This window comes from Zootoca vivipara, chromosome 6 (genome assembly GCF_965207765.1).
Source record: "Zootoca vivipara chromosome 6, rZooViv2.hap1.1, whole genome shotgun sequence".
In the NCBI taxonomy this organism is placed as follows: Eukaryota; Metazoa; Chordata; class Lepidosauria; order Squamata; family Lacertidae; genus Zootoca; species Zootoca vivipara.
The window spans coordinates 70,888,337-70,900,170 of NC_142589.1; the positions used below are offsets into that span (position 1 = coordinate 70,888,337).

Below are 11,834 nucleotides of genomic sequence, written 5' to 3' on the forward strand. Positions count from 1 at the left end.
AGCCAAAAAATGGCTTATCTTCTGAGTTATGCCAATAAAACTCTGAGACAGGAGGAGTTAGGAGTCCATTATGTTTATTGCAAAGCAATAAGGTTACAGTCGAATCTTTTCGCAAAACTGCAACCCCGCCCAACGTGGAGCAGAGGAATTTATAACATTTCAGACAAAGGATTTTGATTTAACCAATCACATAAATCATTACATCATTTTATATTTAATATTCATCATTACCTCATTTCATGTTTAATACGCATGCGCAACAAGCATCGCTAACTAAACTTTGATTCTCACCGTAATCTGTTACATATTGTTAGTTTACATGCATGGGAACCTGTGTCATGTGTGGATATAACTTATGTTCTAGCTTATGAATTATATCTTTGTGATTTGCATATTAGCTGACCTTCTGTTCTAGTAAAAGAACGGCATCTTGCTGAATCATCAGTTTCTTTAAAGCACCAGGTTACCATAACTCTTCTAATATAAGCATATTCCAAGATTTATAAGGATTTACATTATCACCTTAATTGTGGCCCTTTGGGCCCCTGCTACAAATACCCTCTGAGTAGCGCTGATTAATACAGAGACAAAAAAAGCCACGAGGTGTTGGAGAATTGTGTGATCATTTGTTGTCTTGCCTCTGACTGAGAAACATCCAGCTGTCAAGTGTTTTTATTATTTTATTTTTCAAAGTTGCTGAGTAAAAGTGATGTAGGTAAGAAGTGAGAGTAAAGTAATCAGCTGTTCCAGGCAGATGTGAAGGCAACCAGGTTGGCCAAGGCAGACCATCTTAGACCATTATTATCCAATCATGTTCCAGGGCCCCTGTTGTTGTAGATATGGACTATGGTCTAGAATTTCAGCTCTGTTTGGTGGTCTGTACTCTTCTCTGGGGATATTTCCACGCACAACCTCTCCTCTGCTGAAGTGAAGCCCATGTGCCGTAGCAGGCTCTGTGTGCCTGGAAAAGGGAGAGAGAGCAGGTCATAATGAATCGTCCTGCAACTTGGCTGTTTCACGGTGCATTTTTTTGTAACTAGTAAAGATGCCCAGGTGACAGTATCACCAAAGTAGTTTCAGGTGAGCACCAACAACTTCAGCCAACCCACCCGTGTTAAAGGACACGATCATGCTGAAATGGTGAGTCATAGCTCAGTGTGCAAACACTCAACAGTCCTGCAAAAATATTCAGCATCCCCCAGTTGAAAAGTGGTGGAGGGGAAGTCCCACCTATAGCCACTGAGAGTCACTGTCCGAGGGGAGAAAAAGCACTGATTCAGCATAATCTAACTCAGCATAAGGTAGCTATGGGTTCCAATTGTGCATAGTGTCATCTTTCCTAGGAATGCTGGAAAAAAACAACCAATCTTTGCTTTGAAAAAGTTTATGGGAACTTATTTATCCCATACTAATGAATGCTAGTGATGTGTTTGTTTTGAAAGCTTCAACAAATCAAGGACCACTTTAATGCTCATCAATCTCTGCTCTTCTAACTGGCCAGTGTGGTAACATTCGGCTCAGTGAACAACTCCTTGTGGAAACAGGGAAACAGAATCTACAAGTCACTTCCATTCATATTGCAGTTTCTATAGGGAGCCTAGAGAAAGGTGGGCTTTTCCCTACTGAGAGTTCTATGCAGACGACCCACTGGAACTGTGATCTCTTTCTGTGTAACTGATTACTCTTTAAATTACTGGCATGGCAAACTAAAACCCTTCTATCTTCAATAGCAATGAGGAAGCAGATGGTAAAGCAAGAACTTCTTTTTGGTATGTAAATTCACCTGTATTCTTTTTATGTATTTCATGCTGTTTGTATCAAGTGTCATATGGGACTGGTCAGTTTCAGATACTCTCTGTTTCTAAATTTCCCAGCCTTAAGTTCACTTTGCCTCCCCGACCCCAACCCCCATTTCCACATTAGTTTTGCGAACTTTTCTTCAAGAAGTCTGCCTGAAAAATCTGCATGCGTTTTCACAGAACAAGATGCCTTTTCACCTTGCCACGTCTCATTATGGTGCCTTTGTCTAGATTAGCACTCCAATAACAACAACATGAAAAAGAACAACAATGCGGGTTCACCATCATGGTGAGCATGATTTGCGGTGGGGGCTTAACAAACCACTCCTGAGTCCAAAGGTGGGGGCATGAGTGGTCACTCCTCTGTTGCTGGGCAAATTCTGATGTTGCGATTTTGAGGGTCAGCCCCCTGGGTTTAAAAGCCAAGAAAGAGGTTTCTCTTTCTCTTTGGATGCGTTTTTGGATCCCCACCCTCCCTCCGCTGTTTTTTAGGCCTCTGTGTTGACATTACTGTGCCTCTCAAGGGGTCGTCTGTATTCAGGGGCCTGGTAGGAATTTTTCCATTTGGCTGATTGGCTGGTGCCATCTGGTTTTTGCCTACTGCATAGCAAATAAGTCACAACTTGTAAGGTTGGCGGTTAGGCATTGGTTATTGGTTGTATATGAGGTCTGTTGACTTCGTTGGCCCCTTGTGTTAATGCCTGAGTTAGGGGAAATTCTGGTCAGGAATACAGGGGCTCTATGCAGTGTCCATATCCCCGGTAGGGGACCAGCAACACACATGAGCCCCTGGGAGCCTGAGGGGAGAGGGGAGAGCCTATTGGACTCAACTCCCTGTCTCTCCCTGTAGGGTTTCCCCTTGTTGACAAGGCGATTTTATTTCTGTCCTTAGGTGACAGTTGGAGAACCAATGCCTACGCAACCACTCACTGGTTTGATTTGTATTCGATAAAAGTTGTGGCCAAATTTATGCCAAAAACCATTAAACAGAAATTCTGTCTATGGTGCGAGTTATTTGAGGGGTGGTTTGGGGGACCTCCACACGCAACAGCAGCAGCAGCAATGCAGAAATTCAATCTCTCACTCCCACAAATTATGTGGAGTCCCTTTGCATTTGGGGAAATCCCAGGGGTCAGCACACCCTGAGAAATCTACCTTCATGATCATGTCAGGTAAGAATGCATACTAGCTCTCTTAGACTCCCAGCTTCACCTGCACCCCACTCCTTCCCACCTGTGCCATGGTGCCATTGAGTGTACTCACCCAAGAGAAAGCACAAGATGCAGACGAAGCAAGCCAGGAAGAAACCGCAGAAAGGTGTGAGGCGATTTCCATCTGTATCTACTTCAGTTCTAAGCTTTATGTCTGTAATCACCAGAGAGCACAACAGGATGATTCCTGCAGGCAAAGGGAAAGAAGCATTGGGGTGATGGTTGTCCCTCCTGCCTTTGGGGCCTGGCTTCTCTTTCTGTTCATCTCCTCCACTCTTCCCACATTCCACCATCTTCAGCTGACTGGAGGTCTCCCTCACCATTAAACAATTCCACCCATTATCCCTTGCTTCCCTGTTCTCACTTATTTCAGATCCCTCCTCTAAACTCCTCTGTGTGACCTTTGGCTTATCCCTTGCACCCTCATTCTCAGTTGCAACCAAGCATAAATGATGCGCAGTTGCTCTGTGGTTTTTCCATGCTGACCATTCTAGATTGTAAGCTTCTTGGGAACAGGGACTTGTGCATTTCCCTTTTTATATACATAATTTTTATCAAGTCTTTCTATTTTACGTTTTAGAATATTCATATAAACAACCTTAAAATATCTTCTTCTTTATTTTTTTCATTTTTTTTCATGCTTATTACATGCCAAAGAAGAAAAACAATACCGAAAAGGGGTACAAGAAAAAAGAAAGAAAATAAAATTTACACAATCTGTTAATAAGATAAAAATTATGACATAAATTTGAAATTGCAATTTCATGTTACAATAAAAATAAAAAATCTCATTATCTTTTATACCCAACCACCCATTTATTCCTTAATTCTTTTTACATAAATTTACTGCCATATCAAAATACTATTTTTATATTAATATTTTCACAATTTATAAATGTTTATATTCATATATAAGCAATTAGTAAAAACTGCTGGGATCACTCAAAAGCTGCTACAGATTTTAACATGGTATAATTTTGTTTAAGATATGTTCTGAAGGCCTCCCATTTTGATACAAATTCAATTCTCGGTTTATTTATTTTTTTCAGATAGACTAATTCAGCATATTCAGTCAAATTTTGTATCCACTCTTGTCTAGAAGGAATTATGTCGCTCTTCCACCTTGAAGCTATAAGAACTCTCCTTAAAATGTTTAGGAATATCTGAATCAGTAATGCCCAACAGATATGCCTCTGGTTTTCTAATAAATGAGATTCTTAACATTTTTTCTAGTTCAAAGTGGATTTCCTCCCAAAATTTCTTTATTTTGCTACATTGCCACCATATATGGTACAATGAGCCTGTTTGGTCTCCACATCTCCAACAATTACTTTTGGCTCCTTTGTACATTTTAGCTAATTTCCTTGGAGTTAAATACCACCAGTGTTGCATGTTTAACAAGTTTTCCTTTATGACATAGCACGTAGTAAATTTCTAACTATTCTTCTACAGGTTTTCCTATTGGGACATTGTTATAGCATACCGAAAGTCTTGAGACCACTTTATCATGGCTGATATAACTTCCTCCTCCTCGACTTCCCAGTCGAGGAGGTGGCGATAAGCTTTAGAGAGGGTTTTACTTTTTGAATTTATTACATTGTATTCAAATCTTGAGGTTTCCTTGGCGAACCCTTTTTGTTTATCTACTTTAAATATTTTGAATATTTGATAATATTGGAACCAATCTGTAATGACATCTCTTAATTCCTCAAAGCTCTTAAGTTTCCATTGGTTCTCTTCTTTTTTAAAAAGTGTTTTCTAGGTAGGCCAATTTTCCAACATTTTCTTCTTCTTCACCACTGTCACGGTCTGGTCGGCGGGAGGTAGCAGGCCCTCCTGAGGACGTCAGGACCGGGGGCAAGATGGTGGTGTGGAAGCAGGAACGGGGTCCGGATGGTGCAGGGCTGAGGGTCCAGCAACAGGCAGTCGCAGGGTCAAGGAACCAAAGGTTGGGAAGCAGGGCGTCATGGAGGTGAGGGCCCGAGGGTCAAGGAACAAGGCGGAGGTGAAGGTGAAGATCCAAGGGTCAAGGAGCAAGGCGAAGGTCCAAGAAACAGGAGGCCAGATGCAACAAGGCAGGGGTTGCGTTGCTGTGGCAAAGAGCTGAAGGGAAATGCTGAGCTTTTATCCCTCCCAGCTCTTGCCACCAAGTGCAGTGAGTTATCAAGTGGCCTCACCTGAGTGGCCACTCCTTGCTTCTCCAGCACAAGCTGAGGCAGGCCCCAGTCCTGCAAAGCACTACAGGCCCCAGAGCCTGACTCCTGCCCATACTCATGACAACCACTGGGGCCTCTACTGGAGAGGCCCACCACCGAATTTTGAACTCTTAACTGATCTTTATATTTCTCCCAAACTTTAAGAAGTGACCTCCTTATGATATGATTTGAGAAATCTCTGTGTATTTTTGCCTTTCCATATATTAAATAAGTGTGCCAACCCCAACGGTTATTATGTCCCTCCAAAGTCCAACATATCAATATCTCTCAAATTGCACCATTCCTTCGTCCATGTGAGGCAGGCTGCCTCGTAATACAAAATCAAATCAATTACTTCCCTTCTTCTCTTTCCATGGTTCATTTTACATAAAATAAATGCCTGCATATTTTACATAAACTAAACCTTTCAGTATTCCATTATTACATCCATAAAAACTTATTTACACTGTTGAATTTATCTTAATGCTGCCAACATTTTAAAATGTACACAATTTCCCCCATATATTCAATAAACATTTTCCAATCTTCTTTAAACATATGTTCTTATTGTTCTCTTATTCTATATGTTAGGTCTGCAAGCTGTGCATATTGCCATTCTTCTTTAGTTGGGACCTTGCTCGTTTTCCATTTTTGGGCTAACGAAACACAGGCTGCAGTGGTGGCATACATAAATAATATTTTTTGACACCTGGAAATGTCCATCTGAATTATCCACAATAAAAAGGATTTGTGTATTTCCAAACATTCTGCCCCACTTCTCCTGTTCTATAGAATCATAGGATTGTAGAGTTGTAAGGAACCTTGGGGGTCATCGAATCCAATCCCCTGCAATGTGGGACTCCTGTCCTGGGTGCACTCAAACCACCAGCCTTCTGGTTAAGAGAAATATGCACTGACTCATTACATCACCTCAGGGATTAGCTCAGGCTTCCTCAACCTCAGCCCTCCAGATGTTTTGAGACTACAATCCCCATCATCCCTGACCACTGGTCCTGCTAGCTAGGGATGATGGGAGTTGTAGGCCAAAAACATCTGGAGGGCCAAGGCTGAGGAAGCCTGGATTATCTGCTCCCTCATCTCCCAAGTCTTTGTCCCTTATTGCAGGAGTGGGGAACTGGAGCCAACCAGTAGGGACCTCACTTTTATTTCCCTGAAGCCCAGCCAAATTGGACAGGAGGGTGAGGCCATCACACACCACAATGATGTCAGGTAGCATGTTTTCACCTGCATGGTTTTGGAATTAAACCATGCAGGGATGAAGCCACAACAACCAGCTGGTTGTCAGGACTTCAAAGCACCATGCAGTTCTCTCTTCAAGCACCCAACTGGCTGGTTGTCAGAGTGTGTAAAGAGCTATGTGGGGTGCTGTTCACACCCCACAAATCCTTTGTTGGCTCAGCACCATCTTCACCTGCACACCTGATTTCATACATGCATGTAAATCCAAAGTTCATGAAATCAAAATCATCACACGTCTATGCAAGACGCCATTCCCACCTTCCACTGCTGTTTCCTCATCAAATGTTTTAAATTCTAAACTCCAGTGGAGGAGAAACCTGTCTTACTTGTTGTTTGTGATGTTCTAGGTATGCAGCTACCGGTAGCACAATACAAATATAATCGTCATAATATACTTTGATCTATTATCATTACTATGGATGTCAGGCACTGTATACATTTACAGACAGTGTGGTATAATGGTTAAAGTGTCAGACTAGGACCTGGGAGACCAGAGTTCAATTTTCCACTGTCTCTCAGCCTAAGACACCTCACAGGGTTGTTGTGGAGATTAAATGAGGATTGGGGAGAACCATGTACACCCCCCTTGAGCTCCTTGGAGGAGAAAAAGTGGGATATAAATGTAATAAATAAATAAAATAAAAACATTATAAGAATGTATTTTATCATTATTATCAAGAACACCAGCCAATGTGGACATTGACTCAATTAAATCAACAAGGTTTAATTAATGTCTCATTAAAAATAGAAATTCTGTGCTCAGATGATCTTGATCAAGGATTCAAATGACACCCCCCCCCAAAAAAAAACCCCTCTATATATTATGCCAATGGTGCAGAATTTCCTCTGATTTAGTATGCTTTATTTTTGTTTTGCTAGTAAGGAGCAAGATGCTATTTGAGGCACTGAAGGCATGCATCACAGTAAATGGTGTTTATCTCTCCCTGTCCCCAGCCCTCTGTTTTCTGAGGTTTCAGAGGTAGTGCCACATGCTTTCAAGCGTACCTGTGCTGAAGTTAGCCAGAGAAGAAATCAGGGCTTCACATATCTGCACGTTTGAAAAGCGAGAGAGGAGATCCCGTGATGAAAGCACAGCAACTGAACTCATAAGGACAGCTAATATTGAAAGGACCTGAGTAGCCTCCATATATCCTGGAAGGATTTTTTTTTTATAAAAACAAAAACAAAACAATTATTAAATATTAAGCTTCCTTAGACTAACTCAGGCTATTGATCCACTGGTGACTCACCTGTGGCCCTCTGGTTGCCATTGGACTACGACTCCCATCAGCCCCGGCCAGCTGTAGCCCAACAACCTCCGGAAGAACACAGGTTCCTCACCCCATTTCTGCCCCAACTAGCATTTTGTGTGTCCAAGATCTTCTGCATTCTCCGTCCTAGCTTTTTGTAGATTTGTTCCAGACAAATATTGAAAGGTATTTCTTTCCAATACTCAGGGCCAACCCACCCATGAGACAAGGTGAGCTGACTGCCTCAGGCAGCAGAATCCACTCCCACCTTGCCCCTGGTGTAGATCTTGCCTCACCCCTCTTCCCTGGCAGGGAGGCGAGCACCATTTTGGGGACTGTCTCAGGTGCCGAAATGTCTTGGGCCACCCCTCCAACATCTCATTTCAGATCACTGGCTTTGACCCTTGTGCTGAGGTCCTGAGCCTTTCCCCCAAATGATATGTCCCTGGGGAGTGTTTTATTATTTCGTGATTAACATCTGTCACATAAAGTCATTCTTTCTGTCTCAGGGAGACTTACATTTTAAAAAAAAGAGCAGTGAATGTCAAATTGAAATGCAAAACATATTTTATATATATATAAGTTACCTAAAAATACTCATCCTGCAACACCTAAAAAAGGCCCTGGTTGATGGCCTTTCACTTCTGCCTACTGGGTAGCAGAACCCCCACAAATCATATCTAAGAAAATAGATCAACTGGATCTTGCTCATGATGGAGGCACGTTACCCTGCTGCCAGTTGAAGTGCTGGATGGGGGGAGGGGAGAAAAATCCCAGTGTTTCTCCTACCTATACAATGGTCCGACCCTAAATTTGGCAAAGTAGTAGAAATGTGCAGGCTACAGTATGCAGTTTAAAACGTGCATTAATTTGCTCAGTTGGTTGTTGCTTTTGTGGTGGTGATAGTGGTTGCTAACATAGGCTGCATAATTTTAGCTTAGCATACTGCACCATTTATAGCCCTGATAATTAACAATTACCCATTTGGCCCAGGAACTCCCTACCCATCCCCAATATTAACCAAGCATGCCACTTACCATTTAAGACAAAAATGGCATCACACCCTAACTGATCACATATGGTCCACCATCCCAACATTAAATATTGAGCATCTTCATAATGATGCCATAGTATTAAGGGAGATCCTATGACAATTACGAGCAAGGTGAGGTTGATGCAGCACAAAGTAAAGTATGTCTTTTCCTGGAAAGAAACCTGGCGGATCTTGAGGAGGACCTGCAGAAAGGGGGGGAAAGCCCAGCATCATCAGGCATCCTTAAAATAGTAAGACTTCACATTGATATGTCAGAGCAGGTGCATAGCTGCCAAGTTATCCCCTTTTTTAAGGGATTTTCCCTTATGCTGAATAGGCTTCCTCGCGAGAAAAGGGAAAACTTGGCAGCTATGCAGGTGTGGGGAACTGTCCTGCTCTGGTAATGGAAAGGAGGTGATAAAATAAAACAATGCAGGTTGCTTGTTTCAGTACCATGGAGACCTCCTAGTGAGTAATGTACTCTAATAAGGCTTGGATGGAGACACTCCAGCCCACCTCGTCTAGGCTCTGTCTCCTTTGGAACAACTAGAGTCTCTTAAAGGATCAGTCTTCTGGCCTGATGAAAGGCACATCTCCTGCACTCTATAGGCTCTTACCAGATGTGTTCTCTGTGCCATTGGACTTGCAAGGGGGTTTGGGAGGTGCTCATAGGAACATGGGAAGCTCCCTTATACAGAATGAGACTATTTGGTCCATCTCAGTAGAGAATGGTCCATTTGGAAGACTGGGGAAATGCCCAACAAATCTCAGTCTGCCCTCAGAAATTCCTCACATGCCTGCCTTCTTACTTGGAACCAGTTCAGAGGGTAGCACTATGTGTCAGTTTCCAGGTCTTCCTTAGTTTTAGTGTTTACCCTTGTAGAACATAACTTGGGAAGCCGATGGGGACAAAACTAGCATTAGTTGGCTCTGCTCTGGGATTCTTCTGAACAGAGTTCCACCTGCCCTACCTGCACTACACATTTGAAGCAATATCATGCTGCCTTAAACAGACACAGCATCTTCCAGGCAGAGGGCCTTCTCAGTAGTGGTACCCACCCTGCGGAATGCCCTCGCATCAGATGTCAAGGAAATAAACAACTGTCTGACTTTTAGAGGACATCTGAAGGCAGCCCTGTTTAGGGAAGTTTTAAATGTTTGATCTTTTATTTTATTTTTTAAAATCCTGTTGGAAGCTGCGCAGAGTGGATGGGAAAACCCAGCTGGATGGGCGGGGTATAAATAATATATTATTATTATTATTATTATTATTATTATTATTATTACTCCAAAGGATCCTAGCAGCTGTTGTTTGCTAAGCGTGTTGAGAGATGTTAGGAAAACCCCTTTCCTCCCCATGCAGAGGTACCATTTTCAGAGTTCTCTGGGAAGAGGGATTGATTGTTAAATGCTGCCACAGAGTGTTGGACTCTCAGCTCCTGGAAAAGGATGCCAACTGCCTGTGCTTCCCAGTTCATTTCCCACACATTTATCCCCAGAGGACACTAGAAGGGTAAAGAGGAAGGAGAAGAGGGGGGTATGACTGGAAGGCAGAGGGGCAAGAACTATATGGAACTTAAGAACACAAGAAGAGCCACTTGGATCAGGCCACTAGCTCATCTAGACCAGCATCCTGTTCTCTCAGTGGCCAACCAGATACCTGAGGGAAACATTCAAACAGGACCCGAGAACAAGAGCCCTCTCCTCTCCATAGCTGCCAAGTTATCCCTTTTTTAAGGGATTTTCCCTTATGCTGAATAGGCTTCCTCGCGAGAAAAGGAAAAACTTGGCAGCTATGCTCCTCTCCCACAGTTTCCAGCTACTAGTATTCAGAAGCATTAAAGGTAAAGGTACCCCTGACCATTAGCTCCAGTCACAGACGACTCTGGGGTGCACGCTCATCTCGCTCTATAGGGTGAGGGACCTGGCGTTTGTCTGCAGACAGCTTCTGGGCCATGTGGCCAGCATGACTAAGCCACTTCTGGCGAACCAGAGCAGCACATGGAAACGCCGTTTACCTTCCCGCCAGAATTTATCCACTATTTCTCTACTTGCACTTGATGTGCTTTTGAACTGCTAGGTGAGCAGGAGCAGGGACTGAACAATGGGAGCTCACTCCGTTGTGGGGATTCGAACCGCCAGCCATCCAATCAGAAAGCCCTAGGCTCTGTGGTTTAGACCTTCAGAAGCATTGCTGTCTCCGAAAGAAAGTTTGTGAATAAAGGAGCAGCTTGCCAGAGTCTTGCCTACTCTGTCTTCCTGACCAGATGCAAGATACAAAGTGATTTGCTCGCATATTCTCAGGTCTGTGGATTGGGATGTACCTTATTGCTCAGTATCATCTCTCCCTATAGTTGGTTCTGTCCTTCAGCATCAGATCACAGGAACACGGCCTCCTTTCCTCTGTGCTGCTCATCTAGCAAGCATGATTCTGGGTGGTTTCCATGTCTGCCTTTGTGATATTTCCAGTGATGTCACACACCCCTCTTTCTGCCTAGACCTAACAATCCCCAGCTCCCATGGGAACAAAGAAAGCCATGTTTTAATAACAATGTACTAGCTGTCCTAGGGGAGTGGGTGGCGCTGTGGCCTAAACCACTGGGCCTCTAGTGCTTGCTGATCGGAAGGTTGGCGGTTCAATTCCCCACGACAGGGTGAGCTCCTGTTGCTCTGTCCCAGCTCCTGCCAACCTAGCAGTTCAAAAGTGCACCAGTGCAAGTAGATAAATAGGTACCGCTGCGACAGGAAGGTAAACAGTGTTTCCATGCGCTCTGGTTTCCGTCACAGTGTTCAGTTGTGCCAGAAGTGGTTTAGTCATGCTGCCCACATGACCCAGAAAGCTGTCTGTGGACAAAAGCCTTCTCCCTCGGCCTGAAAGTGAGATGAGCGCCACAACAACATAGTTGCCTTTGACTGGACTTAACTGTCCAGGGGTCCTTTACCTTTAGCTTTTACTAGCTGTCCTACACAAAGTTTCTTCTTTAGAATGAAAGAAGGCTCTGATTTCATAGCACAGGTAGCCAATGTGGTGATTTTAGCACTCAGAAGGGTCTGTTGGCAGTCTTTCAAATATTTGGGGCCTCATT

The 11,834-nt window shown here is 43.3% G+C and overlaps 1 protein-coding gene across 1 annotated transcript; it reads right to left on the minus strand.

Moving 5' to 3' along the window:
* Positions 1 to 851: 851 nt before the first annotated feature.
* Positions 852 to 11,090, minus strand: LOC148685420 (uncharacterized). The gene is made up of 5 exons (XM_088671331.1): positions 11,073 to 11,090; positions 8,753 to 8,951; positions 7,471 to 7,617; positions 3,063 to 3,197; positions 852 to 961 (listed from the first exon to the last, which is right to left on the minus strand). Exons 1-5 carry the CDS (start codon positions 11,088 to 11,090, stop codon positions 852 to 854), a joined length of 609 nt encoding a protein of 202 aa, XP_088527457.1.
* Positions 11,091 to 11,834: the final 744 nt, after the last annotated feature.